At 44.1% G+C, this 26,530-nt stretch overlaps 1 protein-coding gene across 1 annotated transcript in view; it reads left to right on the top strand.

Moving 5' to 3' along the window:
- Window positions 1-14,490, top strand: part of LOC141224344 (uncharacterized) — an 859,055-nt gene extending 844,565 nt beyond the window's left edge. The window contains exons 9-14 of the mRNA XM_073666933.1: window positions 8,578-8,641; window positions 8,766-8,945; window positions 9,029-9,152; window positions 9,236-9,333; window positions 9,534-9,624; window positions 12,917-14,490. Of these exons, the coding sequence (XP_073523034.1) occupies window positions 8,578-8,641; window positions 8,766-8,945; window positions 9,029-9,152; window positions 9,236-9,333; window positions 9,534-9,624; window positions 12,917-14,358 (1,999 nt within the window). The 3' untranslated portion in view covers window positions 14,359-14,490. The remainder of the gene's footprint in view (window positions 1-8,577; window positions 8,642-8,765; window positions 8,946-9,028; window positions 9,153-9,235; window positions 9,334-9,533; window positions 9,625-12,916) is intronic.
- The last annotated feature ends 12,040 nt before the right edge of the window (window positions 14,491-26,530 follow it).

Genomic DNA, 26,530 nt, shown 5'->3' with positions numbered 1-26,530 from the left:
GGTGACTCGAAATCTAGGCTTCCATTGGTTAATAAATTTGATTTCCATTGATGATTTTTGTGTGATTTTGTTGTCAGCACATTCAACGTTGTACAGAACAAAGTATTCAATGAGAATATTTCATTCATTCAGATCTAGGATGTTATTTGAGTGTTCCCTTTATGTTTTTGAGCAGTGTATATATATGTATATGTGTGTGTGTGTGTGTGTGTGTGTGTGTGTGTGTGTGTGTTGTAAGCTGGACAGGTCGTGTCCTCAAGGTGCCAAGCCTCGGTGATGTAGAACTCAGAAAAGCAGGCTCCAGCACACATAGTGCTGAGAGGTTTTTAATAGGCCCGGGTTTTATGAACAGCAGAGAGACCTGGGTGGGATCAGCTGCTCACTTACCTCCAGTCCAGATTTTGGAAGGACTGATTTAAGACAGCTGTGTCTGTCTCAGTCTGTCTGTGTGTTTTGCAAGGTGAGCAGACCTTGCATGTGCTGATCAGACTCTGCTGAAGGCAGAGAAAAGGACTTCATTTAAACGTCTGTGGCCGTTCTGTATGGACTTGTTATTTTTGAGTTTTGTTTTGTTATACCTTGTTTTGTGCCAGGAAAAGGCTATTTTGTGTTTGTGTCCTGAGCGGTTTATGCAAGCAAAATAAACCATCCTGGATTTCTAATGAAAACGCTCCCTGTGCCTACCTCAACCGCAGCTGAGTGAATACTAAACCCTACAATTGGTGCTAGAAGCAAACGCACGAATCCCAAGAGGCAGTGTGACTGCTACAGGAAACCGTATATGTCCTGGGTGAAGGCCGCCAGCCAACAACAGTTGTCCGGCAGCACGGAGGAGCTGATAACTTCTGGGAGTTGGAGGGTTCTGCGCATGATCTTACTTGTCCCCAGTACTGCTCTTTTCTGGACAGAGTGTTCAGATGTTGCTCCTGGGATCTGTTGTAGCCACTCTTCCAACTTAGGTGATGAAGTGACGAGACCCAGGTGAGGAAAACTGTGAGAGGGGCGTTGCAAAAGATGTCTCCGGGGGATGACGTTTCATGTTCCTGGCTGTGTTTCAGAGAGAGACTACCACCGGAGCAGTGGGCGGAGGTTCTAGCGCCATATCTGACAGGGGAACCACAGAAGGCGTACCACGTTGATTTGGCCCTGCAAGACGCTAAGGAATATAGCAAACTTAAGTCTGAGATCCTGGCGCGGCTGGGCGTAACACTGGCAGTCAGGGCACAGCAAGTCCACCTCTGGGACTTCCACAGGGACAAACCTCCCCGGTCACAAATGTGTGACCTTCTGCACGTGGTTCAGAAGTGGCTACAGCCAGAGACTTGTTCCCCAGCCTAGATAGTCGAGAGAGTGGTCATAGATTGGTTTATCCACTCTCTGCAGAAGTCGATTCAGTCCTGGGTTGCCCAGAGAGATCCCCAAAATACAGATGACCTGGTGGGCCTAGTGGAGAGGTACCGGGCGGTAGAGGGCTCCCTGACTGATCAAGCCGGGGTTAGGTCACCTTTCTGGGGTTCACAAAGGGGGGGATGGCTCCCAAAAGAAGGGGACTAAATCCTCACTGGGTGGGCGTCCAAAGTCCCAGGAGGTTGCTGAATCACAGCTGGGTAATCAGTCCCATACCATCCTCTGTTGGAGGTGTCATATCTTTGACCATATAGCTGCCCGGTGTCCCATGAACTCTGCGCCAATGGACTACAACATAGGCTGGCGTTGCTCCTATTTGGCCTACCCCGCCTGCAGCGCGGTTCCTCAACATGGCGAGGGCCCTCAGGCGTGCTCAGTGTCCGTAAAAGTGGTGCAAGTGTCTGGACTGTTGGACTCAGGAAGTTTGATGACCCTGATAAGGGCCACACTCATTCATCGGTTGGTTCCTGGGAAGGTGGTGGGTGTCCAGTGTATCCATGGGGATGCTAAAAACTACCCTGTAGCTCGGGTGGATGTAAACACGGACTGTGGCACCACAGCTCAGGAAGTGGGGGTCATTAAAGACTTGTTGCACCCGATAATAATCGGACGGGACTTTGCATTATTCTGGGACATGTAGGGGAAAGCGGGGACACCTGGTTGCTCGGACCACCGCCAGATCACTCCTGAAGAAACCTCACCACAGGCCGTAACAGACGAGTTTCCCATGTGTTTGTTTGTTGGCGATGAGGATGAGACTGCGTCCCCTGAAGCCAATATCCCTGAGCTGGAAGTGTCCGAGGGAAACTTCGGAACCCCCCAACTCAGGGGCTTAACTCTGAAAAATGTTACCGTGTTAAATGGAGTGCCTCAGGAGCCGGGGGCCGACAGTCGGTTCCCTCATTTTGCTGTGAATGGGGATTTGCTGTACAGAGTAACCAAGCCAAGGGTTCAGGTAATAGAGCAGTTGTCGGTGCCAGGGCCCTATAGACGCAGTGTGTTAGACATAGCTCATTACCATGTGTTAGGATTTTAGTTTTCAGGTGGAGCATAGGCCTGGGAAACAACATGGGAATGCTGATGCCCTATCAAGGGTCTATTGTATGTTGGCAGAAGGTGCCAAGCCCCCCGGTTTGTGCAGAAGGGGGGTATGTAAGGTTGCAGCCGGACAGGTCGTGGATGGGAGGTATATGTCCCCGAGGTGCCCAACCTCAGGGATGTAGGATTTTGAAAAGCAGGCTCCAGCACACATATTGCTGAGAAGTGTTTAATGGGCCCGGATTATGGGGCTGGGTTTTAAGAGCAGCTGAAAGAGCTGGGTGAGATCAGCTGCTAACTTACCTCCAATTCAGGTCTTGGAAGGTCTGATGCAAGCAAAATATACCAACCTGGATTTCTAATGAAAACGCTCCTTGTGCCTACCTCAACCGCAGCCGAGTGAGTACTAAACCCCACAGTTTGTATATATACATGCATGCATGCAGTGGGGAAAATAAGTATTTGATACACTGCCGATTTTGCAAGTTTTCCCACCTACAAAGAATAGAGAAGTCTATAATTTGTAATTTTTAACGTAGGTATACTTCAACTGTGAGAGACAGAATCTAAAAATAAAAAAAACAGAAAATCACTTTGTATGATTTTTAAATAATTAAATTGCACTTTATTGCATGAAATAAGTATTTGATCACTTACCCACCAGAAAGAATTCTGTTTCGCAGACCTGTTAGTTTTTCTTTAAGAAGCCTCCTACTCTGCACTCATTACCTGTATTAATTGCACCTGTTTGAACTCGTTATCTGAATAAAAGACACCTGTCCAAACAATCAATTACACTTCAACCTCTCCTCTATGGCAAGACCGAAGCGCTGTCTAAGTACACCAAAGAAAAAATTGTACACCTGCACAAGGCTGGGATAGGCTTGAGAAAGGTCAGAAATCAGCCCAGAACTACATGGGAGTACCTGGCCAATGACCTGAAGAAAGCTGGGACCACAGTCTCAAACATTACTGTTAGTAACACACTGCGCCGTCATGGATTAAAATCCTGCAGGGCACGCAAGGTCCCCCTGATAACGCACATGTCTAAGCCCGTTTGAAGTTTACCAATAACCATCTGGATAATCCAGAGGAGGCATGTGAGAAGGTCATGTGGTCAGATGAGACCAATATAGAACTTTTTGGTATCCACTCCATTCGCCATGTTTCGAGGACGATGAAGGATGAGTACAACCCCAAGAACTGTCTGATCTGTTTTGGACACACATATATCTATTAATCTCTTGATCCCTCAATCATCATATTGCTAACATACTAGATCTGTACAGCAGCCTATGTATACATTTACCTTTGATTGGTGCTATCTTAGATGTGGCCAATACTGATATTGCTATTTGAGCTATGCACATGTACTTTATAAACTGCTTTAGGACTGGATTATCCATATATAGCTATTGTGTACATCTTCTATAGCCACCTTACGAGCATTTCTAGTGTAGGAGCTTGGGTTATATACATTACTGTGTTTATGATGCACTAAGCACGTTACATGTATTGCTGCTTCCCTGATTGATGCATTGGCACTTATAGGATCGTGTTGTGTACCTATTGTGATCCTTTTGGGTGTACTGTTTGAGGAACCATGTTGCATTTGCATTAGGCTTTGCCTACTTAATATCGATTATTCTTTAGACCCTGGTTCTCCGTCTATGACACACAGTTCCCTGCCTTACTGACGTATACTCCCTGATTTATGTAGTACTTGGTGTCAGCGTCTTCCTCCTTTTTTTCTATTCCATTGGAAATTGCCTGTTTTTATACCTTTTCTGTAATAAAATTATAATTTCATCTTGACACGCTCCTGATTCCTTTTCCTCTTTTGGGTTATATGGTTGTTGAAGAGCGCTTACTGAGACCAGTTCCCCCTATCTTTGGTCACTTGGGTGCATGTTGAGGTATCAGAGGAACTGTTTCTATTTAAATGTCCAGGCTGGTTTATTGGTGCTTCATAAACCATGCCACAAGGAAAGGAAATAAACAGCCGTTCAGTGCAGGCAAAACAAAGTAAACAGTTCCAGCAATGGTACTTTAGAAATAGCCCAGAACACACAGGCTGTATAGCATCCGGTATACCAGCTCAGTCTTGAGACATCACACAGGATGCTCTGCCATATGTGCAGGGGTATAGGACTCCAGCTGCAACCATTTTTGGGCCAGATGCAGCAGATCAAACATGTGGGAGCAAGGGGGTTTGTCTCGGTGGTACGCCCAGCGTTGAACCCGTTGTGGCCTGACAGTCATTGTCGCTCACAGGCTCATCAAAATTTCAGTTTTCAGTTTCACATATTCTTTGGCATCTTGTAAGGCTAAGTCATAGAATGCCTTCTGGGGCTCCCCTGGTAAGTAAGGTGCCAGCATTTCCACCCATTGCTCTCACTGCTTTCTTCCTCTCGGTGACCCTTTCAAAAACTTTCAAAAAGGCTTGCACCAGGTGTTTAATCAGGTCCTCCATGCTGTCTGACATTGCTCTCTGGCTTATGGCTCCCTTCACCCAGGAAATGCAGCACCTCTGTAGCAGTCACACATGTTCCCTGAGAATGCTGCCCGCAATTCTAACACCAAATGTGGTAACACTACTCACTTGGGTTCGTGGTGAGGTATCACAGGAACAGTTTCTATTTAAACATCCAGGCTAGCTTATTCGTGCTTCATAAACCATGCCACAAGGAAAGAAAATAAACAGCCTTTCAATGCAGGCAAAACAAAGTAAACAGTTCCAACAATGGCACTTTAGAAACAGTCCAGGTCACACAGGCTGGATAGCATCCAGTATACCAGCTCAGTCTTGAGACATCACGCAGGAGGCCTTCTTACGTCCACACACAGACCATGTGTGAGAGAAACAGAATACATTTTACAATGTGAACTACACCCAGGGGTAGGGTGTGCGGGCAGCCAGACCCGCACATCTGTTCGGCTGCCCGTAAACCTGACCTGGATGCACAAACAAGCCTCTTACTACTATGTGCACTAGAGCAATTCTTATGGTTTATATCACAGAGAACAACCACCTCAGTGATACATACCTCCCATCAACTATGGGATCTGTGATTTCTATCTACGCCACTGTGTATAGAATGTGTATAGGATAATTGAGTATAATATAGTTATTATGGACGTGAGTTAATTAACATAGGGATAACAGACTCATTGCACAATGTTACGGATATTTCTTGTTGCTAAAACTGATTTTTTTTTCACTTTAAACATTTTTTAAACAACTCTGATTAGTGCAATCATACAGCATACAAGCCTCTGAATATTCAGGTCATGCACTGCACTACTGTAGTGCGGTGTATTGTCACTGCCTGTCAGTGTAATACTAATTGCCCCATACACATGAGATAAGTGTTGGCTGAACCGTCATTTCGCAGTTGGCTATCTCTCCCGACTCCCCCATACACAGAAATATTCCAGCTTTCCTGTTGTCTGTATGAGAGAGTCGCCTCCAGACTCCTCTAGGTGAGGATTATCTACAGGAAGAACAAACGGATTAGCCTCTGAAATTCATGATGCCAGATCCTTCTCTACCTTGATATCATCTGTCAGGAGGCCCCCAAATACTTTATATAGTCGATCAAACCACCCAAAATCAGTGCTTTCATGCCACTTTACTCTTTGTGTGTATAGGGGTGTTAAAACGTAACTTATTGGACGCTTCCTCTTGCCCGACCTAATAGACTTTCATACATTGCAGGCCCAGACACCATTATTAGGTGCCGCTGCACCTGTGCCATCTCTGCGGTGTTCATCGATATTCTGGTGCTCAAGAGTTACCGTATTTTTCAGACTATAAGACGCACCTTTTTCCACCAAAATTTTGGAGGAAAGCGCGTTTTATAGTCTGAACTGTGCCCCGTACTCTATACCTATGGCTGTGGGGGGAGCGGCAGCGGGGGATGAGCGGAGCACAGGAGGCAGCAGCCGCCTGCTGCAGCCTACGCTGTGCCCGCTGCTAAAGAATATGAATATGCACTGCTCCCCACGCCTATGGGCGTGGAGAGCAATTAATATTAATTTTCCTTAATAGCTTGCACACTGTAGCCGCAGCGCGGCTCCTGCTGCCGTTCTACGGTCTGCTTTTAAAGATCATGAATATTCACTAGAATCCACTCCCATGGGTTGTAGTGCATATTCATGGTCTCTAACATCGGGCACACAGACCGCAGAGTGGCAGCAGGAGCCGCGCTGCGGGTACAGTGTGCATGCTATTAAGGAGAGTGAATGGTAACTGCTCCCCAAGCACACAGTTCTGGCGCGGGGAGCAGTGACTATTCCGGTACAGCATCTCACACTGTGTGACGGCGCATGGCAGTAATGCCATGCACGGCTCACACAGTGAGAGTGTCGGCAACCGAGCAGGACGCAGCGCTGGAGGAGAGAGGAGGTGAGTATAATTGTTTATTTTTGTGTGTGCAGCGTGATGGGAATCAGGGGGTGCCAAGCATACCAGGATGGGGATCAGAGGGTGCCAAGCATACCAGGATGGGGATCAGGGGTGCCATGCATACCAGGATGGGGATCAGAGGGTGCCATGCATACCAGGATGGGGATCAGGGGGTGCCATGCATACCAGGATGGGGATCAGGGGGTGCCATGCATACCAGGATGGGGATCAGGGGTGCTATGCATATCAGGAAGAGGGATGAAGGGTACCATACATACTAGGATGAGGGGTGCCATGCATATCATGAAGAGAGATGAGGGGTGCAATGCAGATCAGGAAGAGGGATAAGTGGTACCATGCATACCAGGATGAGGGGTGCCTAGCATACCAGGATGGGGATCAAGGGGTGCCGTGCATACCAGGATGAGGGGGGGCATGAATACAAGGATGAGGGGTGCCATGCATGCCAGGATGGGGATCAAGGGGTGCCATGCATACCAGGATGGGGGATTGGGGTGCCATGCATACCAGGATGGGGTATTTGGGTGCCTAGCATACCAGGATATGGATCAAGGGGTGCCATGCACACCAGGATGGGGGATTGGGGTGCCATGCATATGAGGATGAGGGGTGCCATGCATATCAGGATGGGGATTAGGGGTTCCATTCATATCTGGATGGGAATGAGGGGTGCCATGCAGATGGGGATGGGGGCCACATATAACAGGAAGGAGGGGGCCATATATACCAGGATGGGGGATATTAACAGAATTGGGGGACATTGCCCCTATAACAGTGTCAGCAGACCCCCTTTCCTTAACAGTGCATCATGACCACATGTTTTGCTTAATTTTTTTTTCTATATTCCTCCTCTAAAACCTAGGTGCGCCTTATTGTCCGAAAAATACAGTATTTTTTAAAAATCAAATGTCTTAACGTGTTAAAAAATAAAATGTGTCTTTTGCTTTTTTCATGTTTTTTTCTTTTTACACAGAATTGTTGGTGCCAATTTTCTTTTGAAACATTTTATTATCTGCTTTTTTCTGGTGTTTTTCTTGTAATATAGGAAAGCCTAAGGCCAGAAATAAACCCCATAAACACTGTACATGGAGACTTTGATATCAAATAATTTCTCTCTGTGGTGTTTGTACAAACAAAAAAGATTTAGAAATGCCTCAAACTTCTGTGTGTGAATCAGACATGAGATCTAATGTGATAGAAGATTACAGTCCGGGGAAGACGGGAAACATTCATATAGACGGGTGGTGATGTAGTCAGTGAAGAACTCTGGCCAAATATGTTTGTAGAGCCGTAGTAGAAGATGATGTCATCCTCTTTATGAAGTAGTTATTTTTCATGTCACGTGTAATGAATATCTCCTGCAGTATAGATAATGCCGATTCCAGTGTCTGTAAATGAGACGAAAATTAGCGTTATGGAAGATGAGTCTATGAGAAACGTATTCAGCTGCCGAGACGAGGAAGAACCTACTTGTTGTGTGTAGCCTAAAATATATAGGTTTTATTAGTAGATGTAAAGAAGAAAACTACTGTAAAATAATAAATCCCCTCATATGTTTCCCCTTATTATCTGCAGTAATTGTATGATGTTACATCGACTCCCCTTCTTCTCATTCAGGTCCCTACAATATCGGATCCTCTCAGTGAAGATTTTCTATAGAAGAGAATCTTCCTGATTGTCCATGTCCATCTTTGATGGGTAAGAGACATGATGGCAGAGAAAATATTACACCTCACCCTAGAGATCCTTTTCCGTCTTACTGGAGAGGTGAGAGATTCTGATGATGTCACATCATTCTTATCTATGGGAATAACAGATGGACAGAACTGGAGAGGTGAGGACTCTGGAAATGTCTGGAGGGAGATTTATTAATGTGTCTCTCCATAACCAGGATTACACAGTAGTGAAGAAGACCTCTAGTGAGCGCTGTCAGGCCCCTGTGTCTGAGGGATGGGGAAGACCCCTGAGCCCAATCACAGGGCCTCCACCTCACCCCCTGATACATGACTACATCAATGACCAGAAGATCCTAGAACTCACCTACAAGATGATTGAGCTGCTGACTGGAGAGGTGACACTGCTGGGAATGCTGGGACATTATACATTAATGCTATGATGGGATAGGGGGGATGACAGTATCATTGTATGTGGCAGGTTCCTATAAGGTGTCAGGATGTCGCTGTCTATTTGTCCATGAAGGAGTGGGAGTATTTAGAAGGTCACAAAGATCTGTACAAGGACGTCATGATGGAGGTTCCCCAGCCCCTCACATCACCAGGTAATAGACAGGACTAAATACACACAGCCTATAAATATCTGTATGTAAAGAATGAATTCAGTCCCTGTATGTGTTTCCTGCAGATCTATCCGGTAAGAGGACAACACCAGAGAGATGTCCCCGTCCTCTTCCTCCACAGGACTGTAAACAAGAAGATCCCAATGTTCCTCAGGATCATCAGGTAGATGGAGAGAAGGTGTCATGAGATCTCCCCTATGATGTGTAGACGACTGTGAAGGTCTTGTGTTCAGTCTTGTTTTATCCACCAGTATTATATGTTTTATACTTGTGTAATGAGAACGATGGAGATGGCAGGATTAGAGCTGATCATAGATGGGACTTCTCCATCTGTCTTGTGACTTTTACAATATTTGTTTTCAGAGTGAAGATCTGACCCATATTAATACTACAGAGACATATGTGAGGGATGATGAGCGGTGTACAGAGGAGACTCCTACATATGACTATCCAGGTGAGTAGTAACCACTAAATGCAGAGTAGTCACAGATTCTTCTCAGTCACTGGCTGTGGCTGCTTTATCGGTGGTGTAGTCCAGCCGTATAACAATTATGTGATGACTATTTTGCCACAAGACCACAAAATTGACCTACACCGAAAACTGTTGCAATGGCTTTGAGCATTGAAAGCCCTTTTCTATAGAACTTACAACCTGGGAGATCCACCTACCCCCTGGGATTAGAAGACACTGACCGGTACGTTCCCAGATCTGTAAACTACAAAGCTAAATGACAGCGTTTGTAGAATGTGCTGACAAGTTAGAAAATCAGTTGAAGAAAAATAATGTGATGGGCCAGTAAGAGAAATCGGAGGGTAATGATGCTGTTGGCTTCCTAGAACCCTGATATCTTATTGGCTGATCTACCTTCTCTCCCTTCTGTGCTGCTGAATGTGCTCATATGGTCCCATATGAGCCACTCTCTTGTTGCCTTGGTTGTACGTTTTGGGTCATTGCCTTGCTGGAAGACTCAGCCACGACCCATCTTCATTGCTCTTACTGAGGGAAGGAGGTTTTTGGTCAAAATCTCACAATACATGACCATATCCATCTTCCCTTCAGAACGGTGCAGTCGTCATGTCCCCTTTGCAGAAAAGCACCCACGAAGTATAAGGTTTCCCCCAGCATGCTTCACAGTTGGGACGATGTTCTTAGAGTTGTACTCATCCTTCTTCCTCCAAACACGGCGAGTTGAGTTAATTTGTAAGAGCTCAATTTTTGTCTCATCTGACCACAGCACCTTCTCCCAATAACCCACAGAATCATCCAGGTGTTGATTGGCAAACTTCAGATGGGCCTGCACATGTGCCTTCTTGAGCAGGGGGACCTTGCGGGCGCGGCAGGATTTTAAACCTTTAAGGCATAATGTGTTACCAATGGTTTTCTTGGTGACTGTGGTCCCAGCTGACTTGAGATCATTAACAAGTTCCCCCTGTGTAGTTTTAGGCTGATCTCTCACCTTCCTCATGATCAAAGGTACCCCACGAGGTGAGATTTTGCATGGTGCCCCAGATCGATGTTGATTGACAGTCATTTTGTATTTCTTCCATTTTCTTACTATTGCACCAACAGTTGTCTCCTTCTCGCCCAGCGTCTTACTTATGGTTTTGTAGCCCTTTCCAGCTTTGTGCAGGTCTTTGATCTAGTCCCTGACATCCTTAGAAAGCTCTTTGGTCTTGCCCATGTTGTAGAGGTTAGAGTCTGACTGATTAATTGAGTCTGTAGACAGGAGTCTTTTTAAACAGGTGACTATGTACGGCTGCTGTCTTTAATGCAGATAACGAGTTGATTAGGAGCATCTAACTGGTCTGTAGGAGCCAGAACTCATAATGGTTTGTAGGGGATCAAATACTTATTTCTCACTGCAAAATGCCAAAAAAAAATTATCTAATTTATACAATGTGATTTTCTTGTTTTTTTTTTTTTTGGGGGGGGGGGGGGTGGATATTCTATCTCTCAATGTTAAAATTAACCTACCCTTAAAATTATAGACTGTTCATGTCTTTGTCAGTGGGCACACTTACAAAAACAGCAAGGGATCAAATACTTATTTCCCCCACTGTATGTCTAAGCTGTGCGTGGCTGATGGCTGTAATATACATTTATTCCCGCCTGCAGGAGATGTGTTGGCTCCAGCCCTGGTTTCATGGATTCACTCCACGTCATAAATTCCATTATGTTTTCAATCCTAAAGAATTCAGATTACTGCACAATCTCTCCTGAAATGGGGGCACTAATACTTTCTCTACTCTTCTGCTCAGGAGTCATCATAGCTCCAATGATCCACCATAAACGAGTGCAACTCTGATTTAGTGTTGGAGCTCTTCCCTCATACATATGTTGATATTTGGGGATGTAACGTGTTTTCTTTATTCTATTTGTATGATTTGTGGTGGGATTGGCCTGCCTCACTTATGTGAGTCTGCAATTCCCTGGTAGTCTTTAAAAATAAGGTCTCCATTGCCTTTCCAAAATGTCAGAATCTAAATTTACAGGCTGTTCTGTGGTGTAAGATGGGAAGAAGAATAATCAGGTAGCCGGGTCAGAACCAGGAGAGCAGAGAAAATACAAAATCAGAAGACACAAGAGTAGTCAGTAAACGGGCCGAGGTCACAACAGGAAACAAATCCACAAGCCGGGAGCTGAGCACAGAGGACTGAACCAGAGGAGGACAAGGCTGTATCTGGCAGCTTCCGGCAATATGCTTCCAGCTTTAGTAGGGTGCGGTGCTTTCCAGTTGGCTGAAGCAGGGAGCAGATTACTCCAGCTGGACAGCACACACACCCATACTGCCAGACTGGATGGTACTACTGGTCCCAGGCACCCTAATCTTCCTGGTTGGTCAGAGCCTGCGCCACCTACAACTTCTGGTTCTGACGTCTCCTCCATCACCAGCGCCGCCTGCAGGATGAATAAGGCGGCTCCTGGTGACAGAAGCAGATGTCCCAAGAGCAAATCCAGATGAGATGGGACAAACCATTTGCAGAAGCTCTAATATGACAAAATGGCAGAAAACCAGAGCAGTAGAAATCCCCATAAAGTGACTCATTTTGGAAATTATAACCCTCAGTGAAATAATCTATAGGAGTAGTGACTATTTTGACTCCACAGGCACTTTCCAGAAATTAGCACGCAGTGGATGATGGAGAATGAAAATTACAAATATACTACTTTAATACCCATCACATTATGCCCAGATTGTGCTCCAGGAGACACACACACCGTAAATTAAGTGGGTTCTTCTCACTATAGTAATGCCAAATACATGGAGGCTAAATGTGTTTTGGGCGCACTGCAAGGCTCAGAAGCGAGGGGGAGATCTGACTTTGGGAGAGCGGATATTGCTGGATTGGTTTATGGAAGCCATGTTGCTTTTCAAGAGCCTTTGAGCCACTAATAATATGGAAACCTCTGGTTTTCCACTGACAGATGATGGACCTGAGTGGGGACTTGTTTTTTTGTGAGATGAGTAGAAGTTTTTCTTGGTATTATTTTTGCCTACATAACATTGTTTGGTGGCTTTTTATTCCATATTTGGGAGACAGAATGAACAAACAGTTTTACACATCATACTCCACTGGTTCATCCTATGAGGTTTTCTATTAGACTGTGAACTGTCATTGTCTTGGTGAATAATTCAATATTTGACATAACTTGCCATTTCACAGACGTTAAGTAGAAATTTTCAAAAATATAATATTCAAGGATATTTTTATTCATAAATAATAATTGGTTTTATTCTTGGCAGATGACTGTACCAGGAGATCAGAGGGACAGCTGACATCTTCAATTTTTACATCAAATGATCTTGAGATCCCACAGGATACAAATGAAATGAATGCCATTACTCCAAATGTACAATCATCCCTTCACAGCAAAGATCTGTCATCTGATCCTTTGAAACAGGTCCTGTCTTCTGATTCATTACCAACTACTAAGGAAAATCAAAGTCACAAAATAAGCATTAAAAAACAAATTGCTCCTAAAGCAAAGAAGCCATTTTCACATTCAGAAAATAGAAATAGTTTTCCCTTCGAAAAGTCTTTTCTTAAATATCAAAACCTTTACCCAGCAGAGAATAGATTTTCTTGTTCCAAATGTGGGGAATGTTTTAACCAGAAAACAGATCTTGTTAGCCACCAGAGAATTCACACAGGGAAGAAGCCATTTTCATGTTCAGAATGTGGGAAATGTTTTGTGAAGAAATCATCTCTTCTTAGTCACCAAAGAACTCACACAGGGGAGAAGCCTTTTTCATGTTCAGAATGTGGGAAATGTTTTAACCGGAAAGCACATCTTGTTATCCACCAAAGAAATCACACAGGGGATAAGTCATTTTCATGTTCAGAATGTGGGAAATGTTTTAACCGGAAGGCACATCTTGTTAGCCACCAGAGAACTCACACAGGGGAGAGGCCTTTTTCATGTTCAGAATGTGGGAAATGTTTTGTAGATAAATCAAATTTAGTTGGGCACAAGAGAATTCACAAAGGGGAGAGGCCTTTTTCCTGTTCAGAATGTGGAAAATGTTTTACCCTGAAATTAACTCTCAATAAACATCAAAGAACTCACACAGGGGAAAAGCCTTTTTCATGTTCAGAATGCGGGAAATGTTTTGTGAAGAAATCATCTCTTTTTAGTCACCAAAGAACTCACACAGGGGAGAAGCCTTTTTCATGTTCAGAATGTGGGAAATGTTTTAACCGGAAAGCACAGCTTGTTATCCACCAAAGAAATCACACAGGGTATAAGTCATTTTCATGTGCAGAATGTGGGAAATTTTTTAACCAGAAATCAGATTTTGTTATGCATCAGAGAACTCACACAGGGGAGAAGCCATTTTCATGTTCAGAATGTGGAAAATGTTTTACCCGGAAAACAAATCTAGTTAGCCACCAGAGAACTCACACAGGGGAGAAGCCTTTTTTCTGCTCAGAATGCGGAAAATATTTTAACCACAAATCAAGCTTTAATAAGCACCAAAGAACCCACACAGGGGAGAAGCCTTTTTCCTGTTCAGTATGTGGAAAATGTTTTACCCTGAAATTAACTCTCAATAAACATCAAAGAACTCACACAGGGGAGAAGCCTTTTTCATGTTCAGAATGTGGGAAATGTTTTGTAGATAAATCAAATTTAGTTAGGCACCAGAGAACTCACACAGGGGAGAAGCCTTTTTCCTGTTCATAATGAGGTATGTTGTGTGAAGGAATAATCTCTTAGTCACCAGAGCAGTCACACAGGGGAGAAGCCTTTTTTATGTTCTTAATGTGGGAAATGTTTTACTTGGAAATCAACTCTTAATAAACATCAGAGAACCCATACACTGGAGAAGCCTTTTTCATATTCGGAATTTTGGAAATGTTTTAACTGAAAATTGCACCATGTTTGGCCTCATTGAAATGAAAACACTCATACTTAGATCCCGTTCCAGCGCCGTTCCAGCGATGTCGGGACTCACGTTCCCGGAGCTCACATGAGGTTGTTACATCACTTGAGCCCTGTGCAAAATCAGTGCCGGTTTCACTGTCCCCGCCTTCGGACGTATTGAACATCAACAGGAAGCCTTTGGTTGTGGCTTCTCTCTGGCTCCTTTGTGATGTTCGATTTGTCTGGAGGTGGGGACTGTGACAACAGCGTTGATTGGGGTATGTTATTGACAAATTGTACAAAAACATATACCAGACAGTCATATAATTAAATGAGAAAGGGAATTACTTCAGAACTTACCATAATTTGTGGACTATAAGACACACTATTAGCAAGAAAAACATCTTGCTAACAAATGAGTGCGTCTTATAGACTGGAGGCAGCTTCCAGTGACAGAGGAAAAAATCAGGCAGTGTCCTTCCTGATCACTGAGAGAACTGCTCTCTCTCTCCTCCAGCACCACACTTCTCTAACCGATTGGTGTAGAGCAGGAGAGGAAGGTACCGGGACCTGCACATCCTGAGTGAGTAGCTTAAGGACCTTCTACCTGACTAGCTCAAGGATCTTTCAGATGTAACACTGTTTTTTACATATTTTCAAAAGTTGTCAGGTTCATTTATGAAATGAGCCATTTCTTAATGATTTTGACCTCGTGAATTCAAATCTGACAATGAATTTTTTTAGTTGTCTCTTGTTTCTATGATATCCGAGAGTTTTCCTTGTACTGCTACATATAATTAATGCATAAAAGTTTCAGGACTTTGAAACATAATTACTTTTGCAAATATAAAGATGCAGAATATTTTGTTATGCCATTTTTCTGATATTTATTTAGAGGAAACTTGGCAACAATTCAAGTAACTAAAATCTGTGTAAACACTATTGTAAATTATAAACAGTTACAGAAATTGCATTACAAAATTTGCTCCTCATTCAGTGACAACTCTTTTGTTTGTCTCTTGTACTTCTGCATCCGATCAACTCTTACAATTGTCCAACTCTAATCTGCAAGCATTGATGGATTCCATTTTCCTTGATATCTTTTCTCTATAGCTGCAATATCTGGGTGAAATCTCTAACCATTCTCGTCCCTCACTGCTCCACAGTTTGATGGAAAAAAGTCTAGAAGCGAATGTAAGAAATTAATCTTTAAAGGACATGTTACAACCCAGATCCTTATAGGTTTTGAGGAGACTTTCCACCAACGCTTCATAGTTATCTGCTTTTGAGTTTCCCAAAAAATTAGTTACCACTAATGCAAATGCTACCCATGCAGCCTTTTCCTTTCTCCGCAACAGAGAAACTCATTATCTTGGAGAAGCATATGAATCAATTAAGACTCTTTCCTTTATCCTTTCTTCGCTCAACTTTGGAAATTTATCAATGAGATACTTGAAAGCTCTTTAGGGAGGAGTAAGCACTGAAATACTCGGATGCTTGTTACTCACTGAGCAATTCCTAATTCTTGGTTGCTCGTCTATGGGAAATTTTAGCCGAAAGAGTTACAATACAAACAATTGTTACCGTCCACCTTTCGTGTCTCCCCTATCTCCTCATAGATAGTAAGCTTGCGAGCAGGTCCATCACTCCTCTTGACATCTGTAGATTTATGTGATTGTTATTCTGTAATGTCTTTTATTGTCTGTACAATTTTCCTCTACAATTAAAAGTGCTGCGAAATACAGTACAGACCAAAAGTTTGGACATACCTTCTCATTTAAAGATTTTTCTGTATTTTCATGACTATGAAAATTGTACATTCACACTGAAGGCATTAAAACTATGAATTAACACATGTGGAATTATATACTTAACAAAAAAGTGTGAAACAACTGAAAATATGTCTTATATTCTAGGTTCTTCAAAAGTAGCCACCTTTTGCTTTGATGACTGCTTTGCACACTCTTGGCATTCTATTGATGAGCTTCAAGAGGTAGTCACCGGAAATGGTTTTCACTTCACAGGTGTGCCCTGTCAGGTTTAATAAGTGGGATTTCTTGCCTTATAAATGGGGTTGGGACCATCAGTTGTGTTGTGCAGAAGTCTGGTGGATACACAGCTGAAAGTCCTTCTGAATAGACTGTTAGCTGCTTTTTTCTTGCCATAATACAAATTATAAGTAAAGAAAAACGAGTGGCCATCATTACTTTAAGAAATGAAAGTCAGTCAGTGCGAAAAATTGGGAAAACTTGGAAAGTGTCCCCAAGTGCAGTTGCAAAAACCATCAAGCGCTACAAAGAAACTGGCTCACATGAGGACCGCCCCAGGAAAGGAAGACCAAGAGTCACCTCTGCTTCTGAGGATAAGTTTATCCGAATCACCAGCCTCAGAAATCTCAGGTTAACAGCAGCTCAGATTAGAGACCAGGTCAATGCCACACAGAGTTCTAGCAGCAGACACATCTCTTCAACAACTGTTAAGAGGAGACTTTGTGCAGCAATCCTTCATGGTAAAAATAGCTGCTAGGAAACCACTGCTAAGAACAGGCAACAAGCAGAAGAGACTTGTTTGGGCTAAAGAACAGAAGGAATGGACATTAGACCAGTAGAAATCTGTGCTTTGGTCTGATAAGTCCAAATTTGAGATCTTTGGTTCCAACCACGGTGTCTTTTTGCGACGCAGAAAAGGTGAACGGATGGACTCTAGATGCCTGTTTCCCACCGTGAAGCATGGAGGAGGTGTGATGGTGTGGGGGTGCTTTGCTGGTGACACTGTTGGGGATTTATTCAAAATTGAAGGTATACTAAACCAGCATGGCTACAACAGCATCTTGCAGCGGCATGCTATTCCATCCAGTTTGCGTTTAGTTGGACCATCATTTATTTTTCAACAGGACAATGACCCCAAACACACCTCCAGGCTGTGTAAGGGATATTTGACCAAGAGGGAGAGTGATGGGGTGCTACGTCAGATGACCTGGCCTCCAGAGTCACCAGACCTGAACCCAATCGATATGGTTTGGGGTGAGCTGGACCGCAGAGTGAAGGCAAAAGGGCCAACAAGTGCTAAGCATCTCTGGGAACTTCTTCAAGATTGTTGGAAGACCATTTCCGGTGACTACCTCTTGAAGCTCATCAAGAGAATGCCAAGAGTGTGCAAAGCAGTCATCAAAGCAAAAGGTGGCTACTTTGAAGAACCTAGAATATAAGACATATTTTCAGTTGTTTCACACTTTTTTGTTAAGTATATAATTCCACATGTGTTAATTCATAGTTTTGATGCTTTCAGTGTGAATGTACAATTTTCACAGTCATGAAAATACAGAAAAATCTTTAAACTTTTGGTCTGTACTGTATGTTGGCGCTATAGAAATAAAATTATTTTATTATAAAGGAGGGCCTCATACACATTCTGTTCAAATTGTGATGTCGCGGTACTCCTAGACTCATAAAGGCTATGCCCTAAGTGCAAATCCTGCCCAAAATTACAAGCAGGGTCATCCATACACCCTTGAAGGCACCAATTGTAGTGCCTCATTCAAATATTGTGAACAAAGTGTAGTGGCACTTCTACACTCATAAAGTGCAAAGAAAGGAAAAAACTATAAGCAGGGTCATTCATTGACTCTAGAAGGCAACAACTGGCAGGCCTCATTCAAATATTGAAGATTAAAAATGCTTTATGCGCTGCTGTCATCTGGTGGTGTGGAAAAGTCAGGGCTAATCCAGGCTTTGTTCATTTTTATCAGAGTGAGCCTGTCAGCCAGGTACTGCTTGATCATCTTTAAAAACCTTTCCCTCCTTGTCATAAATACCCGGTCATCAGGGCATGGACACTGGTAGGGTGTCATGAAATTGGCCCAGGCCTTTGACAGTGTACCCCTGCATCATCTGTACCTGGTGTGTGTGTGTGTGTGTGTGTGTGTGTGTGTGTGTGTGTGTGTGTGTGTGTCCCTTGCCTTTCCTCCTTGGTTGGGCAAGGAAGCTTGCCCCCTGCTACTAGCATTGTCTGATGGGAATTTTTTCAACATATTTTCCACAATGGCCTTCTGATAAAGCACCATTTTAGTAGGCCTCTCCACCTCAGGAAGGAGAAATGCAAGGTTCTCCTTGTACCATTTGTCTATCAGGGTGAACACCCAGTTCTCTCTTTTGGCCAAGATGAATGGATGAATGTAACACGAGGGTCACGGTAAAGGCCGAGGTACATAAAGTCTGCCATATGTGCCAAGCTCCCTACAATCAACATTCCCTTGTCTCCACCATGATGACTACTCTCCATTAAAGATGAGCGAATACTTCAATATTCGGTTCCGGTTACGATCACCGATTTTGCAATATTCACCGATTTATTCATCTAATATTCGCCGAACATAGCTGAACACCATTGGATTCAAGGGGAGGCAAAACCAAACGCATACACAACACTTTCAAACGGGCCCAAAAGCTGCCAAAACAGATCAAATTAGGCGCAGACACCAGGAAAGTGGCCTCAATTGACCCACAGTGCAAATTTTATAATGACACAGCAGCAATCAGTCATGGGCCATGCATGAGGTATCAGGGTCTGGGCCAGCATTTACAGCTTTGAATTGAACTTCAAATTCAGACAAGGTGGGTGAGGAATCGGTGTAGGCCTGCTGTGCTGAGAGCCCTGATAACACATGCAACAGCTCAACCTGCTTTTATGCTCAGCCACACTCAGATGGCAGAAATATGAATTTCATAGATTAGTATTGGTGCAAAAATTTAAGGAAGGCAGTTGACTGAAAATAAGTGGAAGCCTGCCGGTCTGGAAGGCCTACTGCGAAAGGCAACACACATGAAGGAGACCCAAGCAGAAGTTTCCCCATTTCCAAAAATTAAAGGCTGACACCACCAAAGTGGCATCAATTTCACCAGAGTAAAAATGTTATAATTAGGACCGACACCTCTTACACTTCAGCCAACCCAGCAGATGGAGACCCAATCAGGAGTCTTCAAATTAAAAAAATTAGGGCCTGACACCACCAACGTGGCATCAATTTCAGTAGAGTAGAACTAGTATAATGGGGACCTACAGCCAACCCAGCAGATGGAGACCCAATAAGGAGTGTTCACATTTCCCTAAATTAGGGGCTGACACCACCAAAGTGGCATCAATTGCAGAAGAGTAGAAATAGTATAACGAGGACCGACACCTCTTCCACTACAGCCAACACAGCAGATGGAGACCCAACCAGGAGTCTCCACATTTCCAAAAATAAAGGCCTGACACCACCAAAGTGGCATCAATTTCAGTAGAGTAGAACTAGTATAATGGGGACCTACAGCCAACCCAGCAGATGGAGACCCAATCAGGAGTGTTCACATTTCCCTAAATTAGAGGCTGACACCACCAAAGTGGCATCAATTTCACCAGAGTAGAAATGGTATAATTAGGATCGACACCTCTTTCACTGCAGCCAGCACAGCAGATGGAGACCCAATCAGGAGTGTTCACATTTCCCTAAATTAGAGGCTGACACCACCAAAGTGGCATCAATTTCACCAGGTTACAAATATAATGGGGAGCGACATCTCTCCCACTACAGCCAACCCAGCAGATGGAGACCCAACCAGGAGTGTTCACATTTCCCTAAATTCAGGCCTGACACTACCGAAGTGGCATCAATTTCAGTAGAGTAGAAATAGTATAATGAGGACCGACACCTCTTCCACTACAGCCAACCCAGCAGATGGAGACCCAATCAGGACTGTTCACATTTCCCTAAATTAGGGGCTGACACCACCAAAGTGGCATCAATTTCAGTAAAGTTGAAATAGTAAAATTGGGACCGACATCTCTTCCATTACAGCCAACCAGCAGATGGAGACACAATCAGGCGTCTTCAAATTTAAAAAAATGAGTGGCAGACGCCACCAAAGTGGCATCAATTTCACTAGAGTAGAAATAGTATAATGGGGACTGACACCTCTTCCACTACAGCCAACACAGCAGATTGGAGACCCAACCAGGAGCCTCCACATTTCCAAAAATTATGGGCTGACACCACCAAAGTTGCATCAATTTCACCAGAGTAGAAATAGTATAAATAGGACCGACAACTCTTTCACTACAGCCAACCCAGCAGATGGAGACCCAATCTGGAGTGTTTACATTTCCCTAAATTAGGGGCTGACACCACCAAAGTGGCATCAATTTCAGTAGAGTGGAAATAGTATAATGGGGACCGACACCTCTTCCACTACAGCCAACCCAGCAGATGGAGACCCAACCAGGAGTGTTCACATTTCCAAAAATTAGTGTTAACATCTGCAGCAGCAACAGCAGGCACAGAAGCCATGCTAAAGATATCACAGACTGCAATTACACGAGATCAATGCAGCACACTAAAAACTAGAACATCGCCTACTCTGTACAGTCTGTGATTGGGGTGCAAAAGTCCTTGGAGATCCATGACTTGTTCATCTTGATGAAAGTTAGGCGGTCTACACTTTCATGGGACAGCTGGCTGCGCTTATCCGTCAGGACACCACCAGCAGCTCTGAAGACACGTTCTGAGAGAACTCTGGCTGTTGGGCATAATAAAACCTCCAAGGCGTGACAGGCGAGCTCAGGCCACTCATCCATTTTTGAAGACCAAAATGTAAAAGGGTCCAAACCCTCCCTAATGGTATTGATATTGAGCACTAGATACTCCTGCACCATCCTCTCCAGTAGTTCACCAAGTGTCAGACTTGGACTCTGTTGTGCTGGTGCCCGAGCTGGTGAAAAAAATGTGTGAAATGATTCACAGAAATTGCTACTGCTACTTACACTGCTGCTGCTATTGTTTTGGCATTGCTGAATTGACATGCCGGAGGTTGAAAGTCTACAGGTGCGATGCACACAGTACGCCTCACTGCTGTCTTGGGGAAAACCTCTCTTAAGGTTGTGTAAAAGTGTGTTTCGATAATCCAGCATTCATGGGTCCATTTCCAGGGTGGGAAGCATCTGGCAAAATTTACACTTATAGCGTGGATTGAACAACCCAGTAGTCAGCACTATTTTGAATCATAACTATATGGGGATCCTGTTGCAGATAGTGGCACTCATATGTTGGGCTCTTCATTGAGGTCCAAGGCCATGCTGTGTTGGTGGCTGGGTAACACTGATGCTTGTTTCCTCCGTCGCCTCCCGCCAACCACGAACAACAGAGAGGAGATGATTATCCTCTTCATCTCCTGACTGTTACTCGCCCATCACCTCTTCCTCCTCCATTTCTTCCTCGCCTCTTGCACCTTCACTAACAGTTTGACTTGTATCACCAGCCCCCCTCGATAGCAGTAATCCATCCACCCTTGGCACCCCCCTGTGTGATGACAGTCTGGATCTTTGAGACATTGTTATACCTTTTGCATCCTCCTCTTCTTCTGGGAAAACCACCTCCTGCCACAAGCTATTCAAAGTCTGCTCCAGCATGTAGATGACCAGAATAGTGATGCTGATGACGGCATCGTCAGCGCTAACCATCTTAGTAGCAATTTCAAAACTGTGCAGAAGGGTGTACAGGTCCTTAATCTGTGCCCACTCCATGAATGTGATATGCCCCACGTCCGTACTGTGTTGGCTCTCGCTATACAACATGAAATACTGCGTCAGGACTCATTGCTGCTGCCACAGTCTTTGCAACATGTGCAGAGTGGAATTTCACCATGTCGGCACATTGTATATCAACCTGTTAACTGGCATGGACAAAGACCTCTGTATCGATGCAAGTCGATGACCTGAGGGGTGCGAACGGCGTAAGTGAGCACACAGCTTCCGTGCTTTCTGCAGCAGCTCATTCTGGCCAGGATAGTAGCGGAGAAATCTGTGTAAAACCAGGTTGAGGATGTGAGGCATGCAAGGCACGTGTGTGAGCTTGCCTCGGCATAGGGCCGCCACCAGGTTCGCACCTTTATCGCACACGGCCTTCCCTGGCTCAAGGTTCAGCGGAGACAGCCATTGCTCAAACTCAGCTCCTTAACTGTATGATGGCGATCTCCAAGGCATATTAATTTTATCTCTGCCTGACTGCAATGAGACCTGGCTGCGCCGTACAGAGGTGGTGTGGATACGCTCTGCACTGTTGGAACGTGTGTCTCATTAAGGCAGAGGTTGAGTGCGCAGGGGGAGGCCTTAGAGGAAGTGGAGGAAGCAGAAGCAGCGGAGGAAGTGGGAAATACAGAGATTTGTTCTGCAAGCCTTGGAGATTCCAAGACTTGCGGAGCAGCCCCTTCCCCGTCTGCCCTCACAGCCACCAGCGTCACCCAGCGCCCAGTCAGCGAGATGTAACGCCCTTGGCTATGCTTACTCGTCCTGGTGTCTATGGTGAAATGCACCCTGGCAGACATAGATTTAGTCAAGTAACGGGTGATGTTGTCTGCGGCATGCTGGTGTAGTGCAGGCACAGCTTTCTTAGAGAAGTAATGGCGACTGGGCAACTGGTACTGGGGGAGTGCGACGGCCAGCAGCTTTCGGAAACTGTCTGTATCTACCAGGCGGAAAAGCAGTATTTCCGTGGCCAACAGTTTGGAGATGGTAGAGTTCAACCTCTTAGCTTTGTCATGTGTAGGAGGAAACCATCTTTTACGTGACCACAACTGTGGGACAGAGGGCTGGCTGCAGTGCTGAGAGAGAGCAGTGTACGGTGAACCGGACAAACTGCTGGACCATGAGTGAGGTGCAGGCGGAGATGTTACAGTGGATTGAGAAATATGTGATGCGCTTGTTCTCTGAGATCTGTCAAAAACAGCAGGCATGTCCGCTTCCGTTACAGCTGACGGGTTCTCACTCAGCCTGACTGGAGTGGGTAAAGAACCAGAGGTTATAAAATCCTAAAATGGATAGTTAATGATAAAACTAATTTTGCATCTACCAGCAAGCCCCCTACATATGAGAGCAAGAGTCGTCCACAAAGGGAGAAATACTCTCAGAAATATGCGTCCTAATCGGTCATAGGTAATTCCAATAATATAGTCAGAAATATAAGTCCTCCAGGAATTAAATCTGGAAAAAATAAAAGTAATTCTGAGAAAAAAACTGATTCTTCCAAAACAATGATTCCAACTAATCAGAGAGAAATTTAAAGAATCTAAGACTATCTCGGAGAATCCAAAAATAGCTAAAGACGCAAATGAGAATACAACTAGCAGCAACATTAGGCAACCAATTTTTACTTTTCCAACTTTTGATACAACTGGTTTTATGCAAATGGATGCGACTAATCCTCCAAACAACAAGCGCAAAGAACCAGAATCTTAGAGTATAAAGGGAATAGCTACTTTGTCCGAATCTGATAATTAATCTATCATTAATAATGCTTCTTTCTCTAAGGCTGTGTGCCCACGATGCGTTTAAGCGTTTCTGCAGCGGCAAAAACGCTGCAGAACCACTTAAAAAACGCATGGTAGAAGGCCTGCAATGTTCCCCAATGATAATCCGCATGTGCTGTGCACTTGCTGCGGAAATTTCCGCTGCGGATTATCATTGCGGAAATAAACGCTGGACTACCAATTATTTTGCGGAAGCGCAGCGTTTTCGCCGCCATTGACTTGCATTAGAACGCATGTATTCAGCTTCACTAGATAAGCACATCCAGACCCGGGTACCATAGAAACTGTAAAAAAAAAAAAAGAATAAAAGAAAAAATAAATGTTATATTTACCTTCTGACGGCCCCTGCTGCACTCGTCCTCCCTTGCCGGCAGATCGCGAAAGACTGGAGGACCTGCACTGACGTCATAGTCATGTGACAGGTCACGCGACGCTGACGTCGGCAGGTCCTTCAGTGTACCATTATCTGCCGGCAGCCAGGATGGAGCGAAGCAAGACTGCTGGGGCCATCGGAAGGTAAGTATAGATTTATTTTTTTATTTTTTACCATTCTTTCGGTCACAGTATATAAATCCATGCCGTTTGCATGGATTTATATAGTGTGACCAAGTTGTCAAGCACTTTCCAAGTGATGCTAAAATCGCTTGGAAAGCGCTTTTCAATGCGCATGCGGAAATGCATGTGAAGAACGCTTCACATCCGCTTGTCCCTGGCAGGAAAAACGCATGTACAATCCGCATGTACAATCCGCATGTAAAATCCGCATGTACAATCCACATGTAAAATCCGCATGTACAATCCACATGTACAATCCGCATGCATTTTTTTCTGCCAGGGAGATGCAGAAACGCTCAGGAAAAATCCAGAGCATTTCTGCATCGTGGGCACATAGCCTAACAGTCCGGACAAAATACGTCCCAAAATGGACCATTTTATGCCAGATAAATTATCCCAAGTTGTTAGACCAAAAGTATTTACAAAAATAGATAGTATCCAAGCCTCTGAAAGAAATGCATCAGAGTAATATATAAGAGAAATTGTTAATGCATTAAATAATACTTTTGTTTTAGCATTTGAAAGACAAGCCCAACTACTTCAAACCAATATGGAATATATAAGTCAGAGACTTAATAGCAGTGACAAAAAAATTGAAGCAGTGGAGAAAAGGAATGTGACTTTAGACAATCAGCAGCAGGACACACAAAAGGAAATTCACTACCTTCATACCAAACTAGCAGATATCGAAGATAGGAATATAAGGAATAACATTAAGCTGAGAGGGATCTCTGAAAAAGTTACTCAGAACAATCTTCCTGACTATGTTAAAAACCTTCTTTCCAAGTCCATCCCATCCCTTACAGAACTTGACTTAACAATTGATAGGATCCATCGCTTGCCTCGCCCATCGTCAATTTTTTCTGAAGTGCCAAAAGACACAATTCTTCGCCTTAACTTTTATAATGCTAAAGAAAAAGTGTAAAACGATCTAAAAGAAAGAGTTTCCTGAGCCATATAATCATATTAAACTTTTTGCGGATTTATCAAAGGACACAATTCAACTCAGAAAGTCCTTTAAAGATATCATCAGTGATTTGCGCCAAAGGGGGATAACTTACAGATGAGGATTCCCTACAAAACTTTTGGTCTCCTATAAAGGGAAAATAGTCCCAATATTTTTGCATGAAGAAGGAAGAAACTTTTTATTATAAATTGGAGACAGAGAACATCCTTCCTCCAGTCGTTATTCTCCAGCCTGACTTAAGAGGGAAAAGATCATCTACATTTTCTTCTTTAGGTTTCCAGTTGTTACCATTACGCATCTTATTGAAGGTTTATTTTTTATTTTTTTTTATTTTCTTCGCAAGACTGTCTCCTTTCACGGAATTCTAACTGTTTTTCTTTTTGGTTTAAAAATATATCTTCTTTTTTTTTTTTTGGAGATGTGACTTGGGAGTTTAATCCCACAAACTTTTTTTCCCAATTAGGAAGGAACTTCCTGAAGAGTAAAGCCCCCGTCTCACATAGCGAGATCGCTAGCGAGATCGCTGCTGTGTCACGGTTTTGGTGATGCAACAGCGACCTCACCAACGATGTCGCTATGTGTGACACTTTGCAGCGATCAGGCCCCTGCTGTGAGGTCGCTGAACGCTGCAAAGTGTCCTGGACCATTTTTTGGTCGTTGCCGTCCCGCTAGTCAGCACACATCGCTGTGTATGACCAGCGGGAGCAGCGATCAGGCTGGTAACCATGATAAACATCGGGTTACTAGGGGCACACGCGCACCTAGTAACCCGTTGTTTATCATGGTTACGAGCCTGCTAAAGTGAGCGGTAACCTCCCCCTCACCGTGGCAGAGTGGTAACCATGATAAACAACGGGTTACTAGGTGCGCGTGTGCCCCTAGTAACCCGCTGTTAATCATGGTTACCAGCCTGCTCCTGCTTCAGCAGGCTGGTAACCAGGAGCAGGTCATCGTGGAAAGATTCTTTCCACGATGTCGCTGCTCCCCTGATCGTTGGTGAACCTGCCTGTTTGACAGCTCACCAGCGACCACATAGCGACGCAGCAACGATCCCCGACAGGCCATATCGTTGTCGGATTCGTTGCAGCGTCGCTAAGTGTGACGGGGCCTTAAGTTTCCTCCTGGAGAACTT

The sequence above is a fragment of the Phyllobates terribilis genome, unplaced genomic scaffold (genome assembly GCF_046119375.1).
Source record: "Phyllobates terribilis strain yellow unplaced genomic scaffold, ASM4611937v1 Scaffold_391__1_contigs__length_1789467, whole genome shotgun sequence".
NCBI lineage: Eukaryota > Metazoa > Chordata > Amphibia > Anura > Dendrobatidae > Phyllobates > Phyllobates terribilis.
This window is presented reverse-complemented; position numbering and strand designations above follow the sequence as displayed.